General features: G+C 40.8%; 1 protein-coding gene across 1 annotated transcript in view; it reads left to right on the top strand.

The window, feature by feature from the left end:
• RAB3GAP2 (RAB3 GTPase activating non-catalytic protein subunit 2) overlaps positions 1–17,357 on the top strand; it is a 103,585-nt gene that overhangs the window by 16,388 nt on the left and 69,840 nt on the right. Inside the window, exon 2 of the mRNA XM_043924072.1 lies at positions 5,506–5,567. Coding sequence (XP_043780007.1) covers positions 5,506–5,567 — 62 coding nt within the window. The remainder of the gene's footprint in view (positions 1–5,505; positions 5,568–17,357) is intronic.

Below are 17,357 nucleotides of genomic sequence, written 5' to 3'. Positions count from 1 at the left end.
GTGGTTACTACTTACTTATATAATAAATGGGAGGAGAAATACATACAATTACCCCATAATTTATAGCCTAGCCTTTGACTGAAAAGCATGCCACTTGGCTTATTAGATGAACTGGATGATTTGGTGATTTGTGTGGTTTTCGGAATTTCTACACTGGATCCTGATCGCCCTAAAGAAGTTTATGTCTTGAGTGTCCATCCTTGATAGTTCAGTTGCTCAGTCGTGTCTGACTCTTTGCGACCCCATGAATCGCAGCACGCCAGGCCTCCCTGTCCATCACCAACTCCCGGAGTTCACTCAAACTCATGTCCATCGAGTCGGTGATGCCATCCAACCATCTCATCCTCTGTCGTCCCCTTCTCCTTCTGCCCCCAGTCCCTCCCAGCATCAGGGTCTTTCCCAATGAGTCAGCTCTTCGCATCAGGTGGCCAAAGTATTGGAGGTTCAGCTTCAGCATCAGTCCTTCCAATGAACACCCAGGACTGATCTCCTTTAGGATGGACTGGTTGGATCTCCTTGCAGTCCAAGGGACTCTCAAGAGTCTTCTCCAACACCACAGTTCAAAAGCATCAATTTTTCGGCGCTCAGCTTTCTTCACAGTCCAACTCTCACATCCATACATGACCACTGGAAAAACCATAGCCTTGACTAGACAGACTTTTGTTGGCAAAGTAATGTCTCTGCTTTTTAATATGCTGTCTAGGTTGGTCATAACTTTCCTTCCAAGCAGTAAGCATCTTTTAATTTCATGACTGCATTCACCATCTGCGGTGATTTTGGAGCTCAAAAAAATAAAGTCTGACACTGTTTCCACTGTCTCCACATCTATTTCCCATGAGGTGATGGGACCAGATGCCATGATCTTAGTTTTCTGAATGTTGAGCTTTAAGCCAACCTTTTCACAGTCACTCAGTCGTGTCCGACTCTGCATCCCCATGGACTGCAGCACGCCAGGCTTCCCTGTCCGTCACCAACTCCCGGAGCTTACTCAAACTCACATCCATAGAGTCGGTGATGCCATCCAACCATCTCATCCTCTGTCGTCTCCTTCTCCTCCCGCCTTTGATCTTTCCTAGCATCGGGATCTTTTCAAATGAGTTACATCGAACTTATATCTTTTCAAACGAGTTTCAACTGACTTAAGTCTTAACATATACAAGAGTTTAGGACTTTCAAATCACCCTGGCTTATAGAAGGTTTTGATCTATTTATTCTAACAGACCATCATCATTTGGTGTCTTATTTCTTCCTGTTATGTAGAAATTTATAGACCTTAAAGTTTTATAGTAAATGTTCCTTATTGACATTAAATGGCCTAGTTCTCAAATGTTAAAACACCATTGCTCTTGTTATTCGCAACCTTGATCAATAATCAATTAAAATACACTGATAATGACATGGATTGAAGAAGAGCATCCCTCATAGAAAAGTTACCAGAAGGAAAGATCACCTGAATAAAATTTTGTATATGAATGGCATCTTTATTAGACATTCAGCAGCTGTTTTTTCAGTATAAGCTTTTTTTGAAGATTGTGCTTGACCTGCTTTTATATTTGAGGACATTAGAAATAACCTTGGTAAGGTGCTACGATTCTGACACTTCAGTAGCTGTCAAATAGCAGCCTGCAGAACAGTATCAGATGAATTCTGAGGTAAGTCAGGAGGCTACAAAGTTTACATCACTGACACTGAGTAACAATAGCCGGAAGGTAGTACCATATTTACGGATGTTTCCGTCTTTGATTTTTTTTTTTTCCTTTTCTGTTTCTCATTTTTAAGTTGACTAAAATTTGGAGTGCATTTTCTTACAGTGTTGTAAACAATACTGAGAATTCTAAACCAACCTTCAAAAATATCTGTAACCTCTCCAAGTAACAGTTCTGTTTTTCACTTTCACCTTCCTTTAACCTCTTTGTACCATGACCCCTTTGGGAAATGTATTCATGTGATAGTGGGAGGTGCCTGATTAATTTTTCTTTCCCTCCAGTTAATACAAATTCCTCAGTCAGAGACATTGAGACATGGGTAAACCGTCATGAGCACTACTGTTTTGTAAAAAGAAGGTATTTCTCAGAGTTTTTTTCTTCCTGGAATGTTTTGAATTGTGCTTTATGGAGAGAACTGGGTCTCTGCAGGGGCTGATAATCAAAATTTCTGCTGTCTTCTACTGATCGAATGAGTCATTTGTGAATGGAGCTGGGTACTTTTTACCAGTATGGAGGAGAAACAGCACATTTTACATAGTTTTCTTTTGAATAGCATTCAGCAGAGGTTCTGTGCACAGACCAAGCTCTTTGAAGGCTTATTTTGCTTTTGTATGTCCAGCACTTAGCACAGGGCCCAACACAGAAGAGATGCTGTGTTGTGTTTGTTGAATGCATGAATGAATACATGATTAGCTGACCTTCATGAGGGTCATGAACTTTAAATTCTTCATCAACTTTAAATTCTGCACAGTTTCCCAGAGAGTGTGGTAATTTGATAAACATTTTTATAGCAGTTTTAACATTGAATTGTGAACCTTAGAGCAATAAGCTTTACTACACATTTTGCTTTCTCGTACAAAAGACATTTATCAATCAGATGACCTAGTTACCATCAGCCCATTAGAAGACAGTTGCTTTCTATGCAGTAGAAAAATTAGCAGACTAAAGGGATTGCCTAACAAATTTAGATTGCCAAAGAGCAACTGTATTTTTCCAAGTTACCAAAAAAAAAAAAGTCCAAATCTCAATATCAGGGGACTCTTTCCATGTTAATGTAATGAAATCTTGCTTTTGGCCTTATTTGTAAGCCCCGCTGTTTCCTAATCTTACCCTTATTCAGAGGCCGAAGGAGTAAGTATGGGAGAATACTAGGCAGCATGGGCTCTGGAACTTAGGCAGAACCGAATTCAAACCCCGCCCCTCCGCCCCTCCATTTAACCCTCTGTGATCCTAGGCAAGGGATGTAAACTAGGCAATCTACTTTTCTTTGTAAAGAGAGGGAGATAGGGGATCCTTGTCATGCTTATGTGAATTAATGTCTATAAAGCATTTAAGCATATAGAAATGCTAAATACATGTTAGTTGTTGTTACGTGATAACCTCTATCTGAATGGCTTTTTTTTGCCTTTGAAAAGTTTTTAGCCACTTTAAAAAAAAAAAAAAAACTGGACCATTTTTAAGTCTTTATTGAATTGGTTACAATATTTGGCCCCAAGTCATGTTGTCATCTTAGCTCCCTGTACAGGACTCAAACCTGAAGCCCTGCATTAGAAAGCAAAGTCCAAACCACAGATCCAGTGGAGGAACCACCAGTCCCTCTAGCCACTTTTTGTAAGATTTCATTTAAGATGACGCCTCCCTATAGCTTTTCGTCTCTTTTACGGCCTCATCTGAGTTCCCCTAGTAGTCAGTTACAGCCATCACCACGACGGTTACTTATTTGTCTCTCTCCTACACTAGATCACAGATTCTTTAAAAAGAAAAGGAGTTCATATGTTTGTATTTTTGTCTGTTTCAGCTACAGGATTTGGCACAGGGTATTTAACAGAACATTTGTTAAATTGTTCAATTGATGTGTGTACAGAAATCTTCTATTAGTTGTACAGTGTTAATCAAATGATTAGTACTATTTTAAGACTTAATATATGCCTAGCAGTGTGCTTGGCACATCATAAAGTAGCTATTTGGTGTTTAAGTACCAAAGATGGGGATATTGCCACAGAGCTAATTGAGCAATGATTCCAAGTACCAGACTATAACATTTTTTTTTATCATCTAATATATAGTTGATTTTAGCAGCCTTTGGAACGTTGTAGATAAGTGGAAGTTCTTTTTGCTTCCTTCCTCCTGTCAGTAGATAACATGTTCAGTCCCGTCTTTTGGGTTGCTTCTTCCCCCAGAATTTTGAGGCTGATTGGTTTAAATACAATATTTTATTTATATTTTGTAGTATTTTAATAGCTAAATCCTGATGACTGGCATTGAGAACTTATTATGTATCAGGCACTGGGGACTTAGCATGCTGACAGCAATCCCACTAACTGTAGGTACTGTCATTTTCCATGATGTTATGGTAAGAGAGCTAGAGCTTATGAATACGGGGTAACTGTTCTGGGTCACAGAGCTGATAAGGGATGGATCCAGGATGAACCTAGGTAATCTGATTCTGGGGCTAGACTTATAATTAGACAATTATCTGCTCTTTTCACACTTAGGGAAACTTTTATTTGTTTTTTAATTTGATTTGAAGTAATACATATAGAGTATCTGATGTTTGGTTCAGAATATTAATGGTTCCTTTAAAAATGATAGTTTTATTCATTCTCTTCTGATATGATATAGGATGAATTCAAAGATAATTATATAAAAATGAACTCACTAATTTGGGATTTTTATTTTTTATTTAATTTTTTTAAAAATCTGACTGTGCTGGGTCTTTGTTGCGGCACGTGGGCTTTCTCTACTTGCTGTGCGTGGGCTTAGTCACCCTGCAGCATGTGGGATCCTAGTTCCTTGGCCAGGGATCAAACCCCCGTCTCCCACACTGGAAGACAGATTCTTAACCAGTGACTACCAGGGAAGCCCCCAATTTGGGATTTTTAATTCCTCGTTGCAGTGGTGGTTGGACATCTTATTTTATTTTATTTTTATTTTATTTATTTTTTTTTAAATTTCCTTTATTTATTTTTTTTTTCAGTGGGTTTTGTCATACATTGATATGAATCAGCCATAGATTTACACGTATTCCCCATCCCGATCCCCCCTCCCACCTCCCTCTCCACCCGATTCCTCTGGGTCTTCCCAGTGCACCAGGCCCGAGCACTTGTCTCATGCATCCCGCCTGGGCTGGTGATCTGTTTCACCATAGATAATATACATGCTGTTCTTTCGAAACATCCCACCCTTACTTTCTCCCACAGAGTTCAAAAGTCTGTTCTGTACTTCTGTGTCTCTTTTTCTGTTTTGCATATAGTGGACATCTTATTTTAATCCAAGACAATGTTCTCATGTATAAGAAATCCCAGAGTGTCAGGAAAAGGTGGAAAATAGTAGACCAGTCTGGTTTCAAAATTGTTTTCTTAATCTTTGATACCTTATCTTATTAAAACACTTTTAAAGATATCTGTGTGAAATTTTAGGTGTGTTGTTTGGCCACTATGTACCTTTAACTTGTCTAATATATTAGGTAACAAATATTTGCCATTTTAAGATTTTTTTTAAAAAGTCACCTTTGCAGTTTGATTTAAATGTGGGTAGACTTGATGTCCAATATCTTAAAATCCAACTAACTTGCACACTTTTACATAGATGTGTAAATTCGGGTCAAATGTTTCCTGAATATTATTTTTTTTTTCTTTCTGAATATTATTACATATAGCAAAATCCTGACCTAGTATAGTTTACCATTGTTTTCTTCCTTAACATGAGGTTGGTTCTATTATGTTTAGAGGAAATGTTTTTAAAATAATTTAAGTTCTATATTTTATGTAATAAGCGCTTTTCATCTTTTTCAAAACAGGTAAATCAAACTGGGAAGATGATGGTTGGGGAGCATGGGAAGAATCAGAACCCCAAGAACCTGTAAGTCAGCAAAAATATGCATGCTTTTTGATAGTGGCATTTTCCTTTTGTAATGATGGTGACATATTTCAGTGTTAGGTCAACATTTAAAAATCGTTATCAAGAACATGTTTTGCTTACTCAGTAGTGCTTGAGTAGATGCCTGTTCTTAAGGATTTAATGACTTTTTATAGCTCAGTCAGTAAGCTCAATGGAGAATAATTGTTTTAGGATTCTTTCTCCTTCATAGGTTTTTCTTTCAGACTCTTGCAGTTATTCATTCAGTATAGATTTGTTAAATGCCCACCATATTCTGGGTGCTGGGAGTATAGCATTGAGCAAGTAAACAGAGTCCCTATATGTGTAGTGTATTTTCACCTATAGATAATAGAAAATCTAACCTACATTGGCTTAAATAATAGAGATACTCATTAGCTCACATAAAAGGAGTCAGAGATACTGTGTATTCCCAGATGGGTTGACGAGAACTATGTCATCAAAGACTCAAGTTCTGTTCTGCATACACCACGTTGACTTCCTCCTAAAGCTTGTTCTTCTCACAGGTGTGGTGCAGCAGCTTGTTTTTTCATGCCTGACCGTAGGGAGAAAAAGGCTGGGGCTTTTCATAGTTTTCTTCCTTGCCTTTTATCTCCTTGGCTTGAATTGGGCCAAATACTTATTTCTGAACTAGCCACTAGCAAGGTATATGAGATTTTTATCAGTCAAGTCATATCACTTGCTGAAGTTAGAGGGTAGAGGGTCAGCTTTTCCTTAGGCCCATGGCTGCTGCACAGGGGAGGAGTTGATACCTGAACAAAATCAGGGTTTGTTTTTTTTTTTAAGAAAGAGAAATGAACCTATATACTGGATTGATCTTATCATCCCTGTGCCCAGCTGGGGAGAGAGGGGAAAAAAATTTTTAAGATACATGAAAAATATCAAATGGTGGTAGTAGAGAATGCAAATGGTGATGTAACAACTGTAGATTGGGTGGCCTGGAAAGATGTTTAGGAGGATGTGACATTTAAGCTGAGCTTTGAAAGATGACAGGGAATCAGCGAGGTATAGGTCTGGCGAAGAGCATCGCAGGCCAGGGCAACAACTCATGCAAAAGCCCTGCGGCAGGATGGGCTTGGTGTTAGAAGAAAGGTAGAGAAGGCCAATGGGGCTTGGCAGGACTGAGGTGGCTACAAGAGGGCGTTAGAAAAGCAAACCAGCCTGATTAAAGACTTCATGAATTTGAAGTTTATTCTAAATGCAGTAGGAAACCACACTGATCTGATTCCTTGTTGTTCATCTTGCCTGCTGTTTAGAATAGATCAAAGTAGGGAGCAATAGTGGAAGCAAGAGAGACCAATTTGGAGGCTGTTAGAGGAGTTTAGTTGAGAAATGCTGGTGATTGCATTAAGATAGTGAAATAACCTTCCAGATGTTTGGCTTGAGCTACTGGATGCATGGTGTATCACTTACTGCATTGGGGAAGACAAAAAGAATAGCTCTGGAGGAGAAATGAGCGTGCATCGTGTTGTGAGCAGCAGAGCATGTTAATGTCATACAGAGTTGTAGCAAAGCTCCAAGGGGAGATGCAGAACAGGGGACCATTTCAGAGGACCTCAGGGAGGATTGGGATGTGCTGCATAGGATGCAGTGCAGCTCAAGAAACTTCATTATCCCATCACCTCAGCAAACACCACCTTGTCCCTCTCTGCTCTAGTCCTGTGTCAACAGGGAGACTCGGTTATACTGTCTCTGCATTGGCTAATAAGACTGACTACCTTCTGCTTACTCATAACTTAGACTCTAGATTGTCTTCAATTCTTTCTCCTTTTCATTTCACCCTCAGAGCTCATATGAGGATTTTACTGAGTCTGTTCATCAGCATCCAATGTAGGATATTTGGGGGGAGTGGGGGGGTAGGGTACTTAGATTTATACGAGGTCAGGGACTACCCTGGTGGTCCAGTGGTTAGGACTTACTGCTTCAGCTGCAGAGAGTATGGGTTCTATCCCTGATCCAGAAACTAAGATCACATATGCCACATGGGGTGGCCAACACTGATTGCTGGTTTTTGAAGCTCCCCTTGGCTGCTCTGAGGGATAGGTTGCCTCCCACGCTCATAAAGGTCACGGGTTGTTTATTGTTCAGTACATCATTTTGATGTTGCACCGTTCCAGCTGATCCTGGTGACAGGGACAATGACAGCCTAGTTAGATTGTATAGGTGTTACCAACCTCCTTTCAATCTGACTTATAAAGTGTATTGTCTTCTCTTTATTGGGAAGGCGATCCTAAATCTAGGGATGACATATCTTAACTGTTTCAGTTAAAAGCCAAAATATGCTTCTACTCCTTCTGAAAACACATGAAATTACTCACATGTGGAGCATGGCTTGATTCAGATAAAAGTTGAGTATTCACAGGTGACCCTTGGGAATGAGGGTGGGTTGTTCTCTTTGTCTTGATGGATTTGCTCACACTGTGGACTTGAAGTGAGGCAGTATTGTTAGGTCTTGTTGACAAAGTTTGGGGGTACCAGTCATTCCTAACTGTTTGAACCCTTTACCCTGTCTTTGTCTCATATATATGGTGAGGGAGAAGGTATTTGGATGACAACAAAAGTGGGCTAGAACACTGAGGCAGTTGCTCAGATGTTCAGGTCATCCTGTAATGTTTAAGAGAGCTTCTTTGAATTTGGATCCAGTCTTCAAAACAAGACAACATGGCACTGTGGCCAGGGAAAAGGATGTGACCTCTGCCTGACACAGGAGCATCATCCAGAACTTTCTCTGTGAAGCATCATTATGAAGTTCTGCTGAGAAAAGTTTTATAGCCAGGACTGTTAGCAATTTTACTCAGCTGAGCCAAGAGACTTCTGTTACTTCTGCTGCCATCTACGGTGATGAACAACTCCAAAGGCACAGCCAGCTCCAGGGGCCTAGCAAGAATCAGAGTGAATTTTGGCAAATGTGTGAAATGCAGACGTGCACGCTGTAGTCAAGGTAGTAGGTGTAGCCACCTAGTTGGAGTGGAGAGGGAACTTCTACCCTCTCTTGTCATGTACAAACAGCAAACCAAAAGCTGCCTTCCATGAGTCCCCTGACAGTTCTTGTCCACATTAAAGATGAGTGAAGTGAAAGTCACTCAGTCATGGTCTGACTCTTTGTGACCCCATGTACAGTCTATGAAATTCGCCAGGCCAGAATACTGGAGTGGGTAGCCTTTCCCTTCTCCAGGAGATCTTCCCAACCCAGGGATGGAACCAGGTCTCCCACATTGCAGGCGGATTCTTTACCAGCTGAGCCACAAGGGAAGCCCAGGAATGCTGGAGTGGGTAGCCTATCCCTTCTCCAGGAGAACTTCTCAACCCAGGAATCGATCCAGGGTCTCCTGCATTGCAGGTGGCTATTTTACCAACTGAGCTATCAGGGAAGCCTTTAAAGATGAGAGAGACCACCTCTTCCAATCCTTAAAGATGAGAGACCAGGATTGGAAGAAGAGGAACATCTTTAAGTCAGGGTCCTATCGCTATCAAAACAATGAGGCTTCTCCACCAATTGTCCTTGGCGGTTACTGTGACCAGCAGAGGAAAGTAGGTTTTCATTCTTGTTTAATCTGACATTAAGAGACGAGTCGTGTTCTGGTCTTTAGGAGGCTGCAGTGGTGTGTCAGTGAACCACAGAGAAGGGTACCTAAGAGTAGAGTGTGGCAGCCTCTACCACCGAATGCCGACCTGAAGGCCAGCTCACTGCTACTGAGTCCAGCAAAAGAGTTATGAAAGGTTCAGAGTGCTTTTTATCTCTAGGAGACTGTCAGCTCTTTGATAGTAGTTTCTTATTTTTATGGCAGAAGGGAATAAAAAGCTTTTATAATCAGAGAGATTTAGTACCAGGCGTCTGGATAAGGCTTTGCTAAGAAAGGAGAAAGCCTCTTTAATTTCGCTTCTGGGGTGTCAAGTAGAATGAAGACTCAGTGAAGAAAGCATACTCTAGTATCTATTATCAGCAATAGCCAGCCGTGTCCAAGAAGGCATTCATCTGTATGGCAGGCTTCGGAACTTTAAGCATTCCTTCCATTATAGAAAAGGACAAATGTCCTTCTCCTGTAGCTATTTCATGCCTGTGTTAGTCTGTCGGCTGCCATAACAGAACACCACAGACAAGGTGGCTTTAACAACAGAAATTAATTTTCTCACAGCCCTAGAGGCTGGAATCCCAAGGGCAGGGTGCCATCCTGGTTGGTTTCTGATGAGACTCTTCTTCCTGGCTTTCAGGCGGCTGCATCCTTACCTGGCCTTTCCTCTGTGTGTGAAGAGAGTGGGTTCTGGTGTCTCTTCCTCTCATAACGATACCAATCTAACAGGTTGGGGCTGTACCCTTAAGACCTTGTTCCACCCTAATTGCCTCCTTAAAGGCCCATCTTCAGATATAGTCACGTTGGGGGTTAGAGCTTGTGAATTTGGGGATGGAATACAAATCAGTCCTAACAATGCCCCAAATAACAGATCCATATCAGGTGTAATGTTTATATCTAGAAGTGCAATGAATAAAGTTAAGAAATTCCTCCTCTCCCATGAGTAAATACACTAAAGGATTGAAAGACAAACAGAATAGGTTTTCAGGATGGAAGAAAAGGCAAAACAAAGATCTTTCCCCGTATTGAATTCTAAGCTGGCAATGTGACAGATAGTACCTGACTGTTGTCAGAAGATAGTTGTACTGTAACACCTATCGCTTAGTGATCTATGGCAGATAGTAAATTGTATTTTTTACAGTGTTGTAATGGGCTTCCCTGGTGGCTCAGATGGTAAAGAATCCACCTGCAATGTGGGAGACTTGGGTTCGATCCCTGGGTTGGGAAGATCCCCTGGAGGATGGCAACCCACTCCAGTATTCTTGCCTGGAGAATCCCCATGGACAGAGGAGCCTGGCGGGTTACAGTCCGTGGGGTTGCAGAGTTGGACACGACTGAGCAACTGTGCACAGCACAGCACGAGGGCTTTTAGTTGGGGTATAATTTTTCACTTTGGGAAGGAGATGATACTTTGCTCAGCCTCACGCTGTAATGCGAATTGAGCTTCCCAGGTGGGGCTAGTGGTAAAGAACCCGCCTCCCAGTGCAGGAGACACGAGACAGGAGTTGGACCCCTGGGTCAGGAAGATCCCTGGAGAAGGAAATGGCAGCCCACTTCAGTATTCTTGCCTGGAAAATCCTATGGACAGAGAAGCCTGGCGAGCAACAGTCCAGGGGGTCACACAGAGTCAGATATGACTGAAGCTACACAGCATGCATGCAAGGGCTTTTAGTTGGGGTATAATTTTTTGCTTTGGGAGGAAGGTGCTATTTTGCTCACCCTCATGCTACAATGGGAGTCAAGGCAGTGGGGAGAAACTTGCCAGGTTAATTTAATTTTAACTAGCAAGGCAGATTGAATGAGATTTCTTTCATTAAAACCAAAGGGTTGGAAGTACAGAATCAAGGATTAGCTTGACAGCAGTTTCTGGAACAGGAACACAAAAGCTCTTGGGTTAAGGTCCTCAGTTAAGGTAGGCAGCGTGGGAAATTTCCATTCAAAAAGACACTAGGAATTTGTTCCATCTGTTTTACGGAAGGTGATAGAATGCCATTTACAGAGGCACTACTGATTTTGCAGATTAATGGGAATATAAGCATGCTGGCCAGGTAGAGGCCCCAGAGAAATGTTCATTTACAGGCTGAGAGATAGGAGACAGCACAACCTGATTAGAAATCCTTAGAGCATTAGTGAAAGTGTTAGTTGCTTAGTCCTGCCTGACTCTTTGTGACCCCATGGACAGCAGCCCGCCAGGCTCCTCTGTCCATGGGATTCTCCAGGCAAGAATACTGGAGTGGGTTGTCATTCCCTTCTCCAGGGAATCGTCCCAACCCAGACCTCCCACATTGGAGACAGATTCTTTACCATCTCAGGCAATAATCTGGGGTAGTGCTAGAAAATATCTCACCTTATTTTGGTGTCAGTGGACTGGTACCATCTGCCACAGAAGAGACGTAAGCACGGGCTTGGCCAGAGGCAGGAGAGTACCCATGGATGCTGTGGGTACGCCCCAGACTCTCTTGTGAGGGGTGTGGTCGCAGAGGGTCTGTTTCCTAAGGTGGGCCTCATCAGGACTTTGGACTATTAGAAACACTTTTGTTTCCCAATGACCTTCCTCTCCACATTAACACAAAGCTGGGTTTAGCCTAGTGCTTCTCAACCAGGGATGATTTCACCACTGAGGGAACATTTGGCAACGTCTTGAGACACTTTTGCTTGTCATAGCTTGCGGGAAGGTGCTAACTGGAGGGATGCTGCGAGGTATCTTACAGTGCACAGGGCATCCTCCAAAACAGGATTGTCCACCCAAAATGTTAGTCATGCTGGAGTTCAGAAATCAAAATCGTGGAAAGCCCGTGGTTTTTTGTGTCAATCTCTCAGCCTTTCTTCCTGCCTTTACCACCTTTTGTTCTCTAAAATTTCTTGGCCTCGTTTGGGGGCCTCCAAGCTTTTGGTCTTGTAAATCAGCTATACCTCAATTTAAAAAATAAAGTTATTTAATTTTTTTTTAAAAGGAGGGGAAAAAACCCCTTTTGATCTTTATGGCCATGAGTTTGGTTTTAGTAGATTCCGGTGGAGTGGTCTGCTAGTGTGAAAAGTGCAGCTAAAGAACTGTTCACCAGCAAACAGTGTAAGCTTGTTCTTGGGTCTTTGGCCACAGACCAACCAACAGTCCAGGCCCAGTCTTAGTGGCAATATTAATGCCTCAATATTTAAGAGCAACCTGTTTTTAGTCTCTGTATTTAGCCTCCATATTTTAGTCACCACTTTTTCTTGCTCTCGACAGTTGTTCTAAATTTTAGTTCAAGTTTGGACTTCTCAGGCATTCCTGCAGGGTAGATTCTGGGAGTTGGTTTTGCATAGTGATGGGTCTCTGGTCTTCTGGCAGGGAGAGAGGGACAGCGACTGAGTGTGAGGCGTAGGGGAGGGGATCTGTCTAAGCACTCTCAACCAAGCCTTCTGACTTCAGCCACTCTTCGCTGTCACTTCCACAGGGAGCTGGCACCAATTCCTAAGCCTGTTGGCAATTTTGCAGTGCACCTGGAGTTGCTTCTCAGCTTTCCCCAGCATCACTTTAGTGGGAGTTAGTTTTCTAAGGACTGTAAAATCAGTTGCCTCCTGTCCATCTGCTTTCTAGTTCTCAAATTTTAGTGGTTTTTCTCCTCTTTTCTTTTTGCCCATACTTGAAGCAAAATCTTTTCCTATTGGTTTTAGAGGGCTTGAGAGTGCTGGGGAAAGTGAGAGTAAAATTGATATGTTTAATTCTCTTTATGTCAAGGTCCGTATAGACTTCATTTTTACATACTGTTCTAAGTCTTGCCTTTTCCATTTAGTGCAATATGGAGGTTTTTCTGTATCTCCATATATAAACCATGTAGTTCTTTTAAAGTAGTACTATTTCATTGTATAGATGTATTGTGATTGATTTAGGCACACCCCTGTTGAGGGACATTTTGTTTTTGTTCTCTTTTCTGTCACAGGCAGTGCTGTAATCATTTTTACATCTGTGCATCTTTGGTTACAGATGTGTGCAGTATAATGAATGAAAGTCAGACTGCCGGAATTTCTGGCCTAGATCTGCCACTCGGTGACTGGGACAGCCTTGGACAAGTTCTGTAACTTCTCTCAGTCCAGTTGCCTCATTCCTAAAGTGGGACTAATAGGATTATCAGTCATAGGATTAAAATTACAGGATGATTAGGAGGATGAAATGAGATGTGCTTAGAATAGTACCTGGAACATACATAGTATGTGCTCAGTAAATGTTGGCCATTCTTATTTTTCCTTTAGAATAAATTCCCAAAAGGTATACGTGGTGGTGTTGTTTTAGTTATTACTAAGTCATCTCTGACTCTTTTGCGATCCCATGGTCTGTAGCTCGCCAGTTTCCATCCATGGGATTTCCCAGGTAAGAATACTGGAGTGGGTTGCCATTTCCTTCTCTAGTTGACCTTCCTGACCCAGAAATGGAACCCATGTCTCCTGCATTGGCAGGCGGATTCTTTACCACTGAGCCACCAGGGAAGCCCGAAAAGGTATACATGTATATTTCAGATTTTAATAGAAATTGCCAAATGGTGCTTCCAAAAACCTGCCTCAGTGTATATTCCAAACATAGTGAGACTGTCTTCCTTCACTCTCTGTGTCACAGAAATGAAAACATCTCTGAGCTAATTGCTATTTATTTTGTAAAAAATGAAATATTTCTCTGTACGTCTATTTTTAGCAATCCGGGGAAACTCAAGACTATGAGGGATGGATATGTTTTCTTATGGTGGTACTTTCTGAAATCATTGGCCCCTAGTAGATTATCAAACTATATACTTTGCAAAATAAGAATGATGTGAAATGCCATTTCAGTGCTTTAATTTGTATTTTTAAATTTATGAGTGAAGTTGGTCATCTTTGCATGCTTTTCACTCACATATTTTTGGGGGAATGTGTACTGGGGTGTGTGTGTGTGTGTGTGTGTGTGTGTGTGAACACTAATAGCAATTTAAGGTCCATAGCATAGTTTAGTTGTCAGATCTGTTCTTACTTATGTTGGATGCTGATTGTTCCTTATTTATTGAATCTTATTTGTCCAACTAGATAGTGAAGTTTTTGAGCAATAATTGTTTAGTACTTTCTTATATCCCGTGGTGCCTAGGAAGCACATAGATTTTAGTATTAAGTATAGTCTCAAAAATAAAGAAGTTTGACTTTTATGTTTGGTACTTTGTTGTAATTTTTTGTGAGTAATTTTTGTAAAAATGAAGTTTACGAAAAAAAAAATTAAATAAATAAAAATGAAGTTTACAGAAAATTCAGGTAGGAAAAAATATAGTGAATAAGATAATCAACTTTCTGACATCTAAGAATAGTCATCATTACTAACTTTAAGAAGTTATAATTGTAGGCATATTTGACTGAGTGGTTGGATGAATGGGCACACAGATAATTCTCTAAAAATGGGATCATATTATATATACAATTTAAAATAATAGCAGAATTAATCCTACTGGAATTGACAGTTGAAATAAAACTGGAAGAGTTACTGAATTATCATTAAGTTACTCTAAGGTTAGGAAGAAAAATGATTTTAAAAACTGAGAGATTGAAGTCAGAGATTTTTGTGACTAATTGTGTTTGTAATTTTTTTTCCTTTGAGTTATCCATAATGAAATTTGTAACCAACTTTATAGCTCTTGCTTTGTCTCATTTAAATTTTGACAAGACCTTAATTTTGGATGTTTGATTTGAGAATTTTAGTCTGCAATCTGGAAAATGGCCAAGACCAATACTTTTCATGCTGTGTTAGAGAAAGCTCTCAGGTTCTGCAGAGATGCTTCCTCATTTCTGCTTTTATCTATTTCATATATTAAAATACTGTGTAAAGTTTGGTTTGGGAATAAGACAGTCCTGCAACCTAAAAAAAAAGTTTGAGAAGCATTGGGTAGTACATATGCTTATAGGAAACTAGGAAAAATAAAAAGACAACTTATATAGCATTGTTATTTATTTCTTTGTGTTTCGGAATTGCTGAGCACTTACATCTCTTGGTTAAGAAAGTGTAGATGACTAGTTTATTCCCATGAATTAGGAAGTAGAAATACTGAGAATGTACGCAGGATATGCTGACGGTCCCTTATTTGTACTGGATTCTGTTGGCACCACTGTTACATGTACGTGTCTGCGACAGCACACGACAGTGACAGTGAGAACTGCGAATGATGGACTTGTTAGCTAAAGTTGAAAGCTTTGAAAAATTACTCTGGGCTACTGCAGAGGCTCTCTAGTCATCACAGTGGTTGATACACCAGAAGACATTTGCCACTCTTCACAGAGTGATATTTACCAGCCCCTGTGGTGGCCAGCTATAATTGAAAGGTTGGTTAAATTACTGCATTTTCCATCTCCTGTCTTGTGAAAGACTAATCGTTTGACGAATTTGTGGGATTAACATCAAAAGAAATAAAATTTTAAAATATGTATTTGTTACAGTCCTAGTGTTTAGAATGGATTCCTTTTCATAATCTGCATTGATGGCTTCCATATTTGTGCAGATTAAGAAAAAATTTTACTTATCTCAAGGCAAAGAAAAAACTTTGAAGTTTAGGATATGCTAAAGAAAATTATACATTCCCTTTTCCCACCCCTAAGCAGGAGCTGTGTTTTATAGATAATGGATGAATTTAATGTTAATTTTAGTATCTGAGTGCTTGCTGGTGTTTGTGGAAAGCCAAGGTAGTCCTTGATGGTGCTGTTTTTGATTTTTAAGTATCGTGCCTCACTAGGGAAATTAAGTACTTTATCACATGATCACATTATTTTAGAATCATTACCTTCAAGGGAGCATTGTTCATGGCCATGGGCCCCATATTCATGTGGGAGGTTTTCAGAAAAATCTTTATTGGTAGCAGAAGCCCTTATGGTACAAAACAGTGATGAGCTTGCATCTTACCGGCCAGCAAATGTGTGTTGGCACATTCTTACGAGACCTTGACAGCCCACTTTCCACCCTTTAGTTTTTTAATCATCGAGGGGCGCTTGTCTTTCAGTCTGGAAGTGGACTAGAGCTCCTTGCCACCCCCTTCATTCTGAATGCAGAGAAGAGCGGGGTTGAAAGCGCTGCGACAGTTGTGCTTCCAGGGCCCAGCTTCTCAGGGCAGTGCAGTGTGGAAACAGCACGGAGGGAACAGCACCCCAGGGCCTGCGTTCAAATGCCTGTCCAAATCCCCGCTCCCTCTGATGTAGGGAAGGAGAGTAGCCATGGAACCTTCTTGTAGAGCAACAGGGAGAAGTAAGCCCGATTTGTGTGGAGAGCGTTTAGCACATGTACTAAGTGTCTGGCACTTAGTAAGTGTTTGGCGGATGTTCCTGTGTACATCATCCAGGTCACTGATGTCAGCCCTCTGTCATTCCTGTTGAGTTAGGTGGCCAAACCCAAACACACATCTGGAGCAAACACTTTTTGATGGAATCACTGTCCTCTGCTTAGGGTGGCGCCAAAGGATTCCTTTATCATGAGAGGAGATTTCACATGACTGGCCTCATTCCTGCCACGTTGCTCGGGTGTAAGTAGCAGGCATTCTAGGACAGTGAACAGTGTAGGACATCTGCTTTCCCATCCTTTTGTTCTTTGCTTGCCTTTGTGTATAGCGTATTAATTGTTGATTCAGATGTACCAAGGGATTTCTTTTTCTTTTTGAGGACTTATTGAAAGACGTTTGATTTATAGGAGTTCTTCACCCACCTCCACTCCCAATTGTTTTCAATTCTTCCATTTGCTTTATCATTTTCTGATAAAATTCACACTGCATGGGGCAAAATAGCCAAGCCTGTGGAGAAATAGCACATTTTAGCTCTGTTTATAATTTTAAAGATAATACTTATTTTTAGTTGTGTCCTTAAAAGGCTTTTTATTTTATCAAATCTGATACATTGAATATTGTACCTTCAGAATTACAAGTGACCAGGAACTTGTGGTTGCTTCTATCCCGCCCCAGTGTGGCTGTGGATCAAAAGAGCTATCGAGCTTGTGTTAAGAGCACACACAATTGCATTTCGTGACAAGCTAGAATCATTCCCAAGCAGCAAGACTAAAGCTTTAAATCTAGAATTTTATAACACGTCAAATCCTAATGATGATATGATATCTTAATATAATGTAAGCTAATATACTACAAGCCCTAGGGAAGGAAATGGTAATGTATATTCCAGTATTCTTGCCTGGGAAGTCCCATGACAGAGGAGTCTGGAA

The sequence above is a fragment of the Cervus elaphus genome, chromosome 14, assembly GCF_910594005.1.
Source record: "Cervus elaphus chromosome 14, mCerEla1.1, whole genome shotgun sequence".
Taxonomy (NCBI): Eukaryota; Metazoa; Chordata; class Mammalia; order Artiodactyla; family Cervidae; genus Cervus; species Cervus elaphus.
The sequence above is the reverse complement of the archived record's forward strand: the minus strand, read 5'-3'. Positions and strand labels throughout refer to the sequence as shown.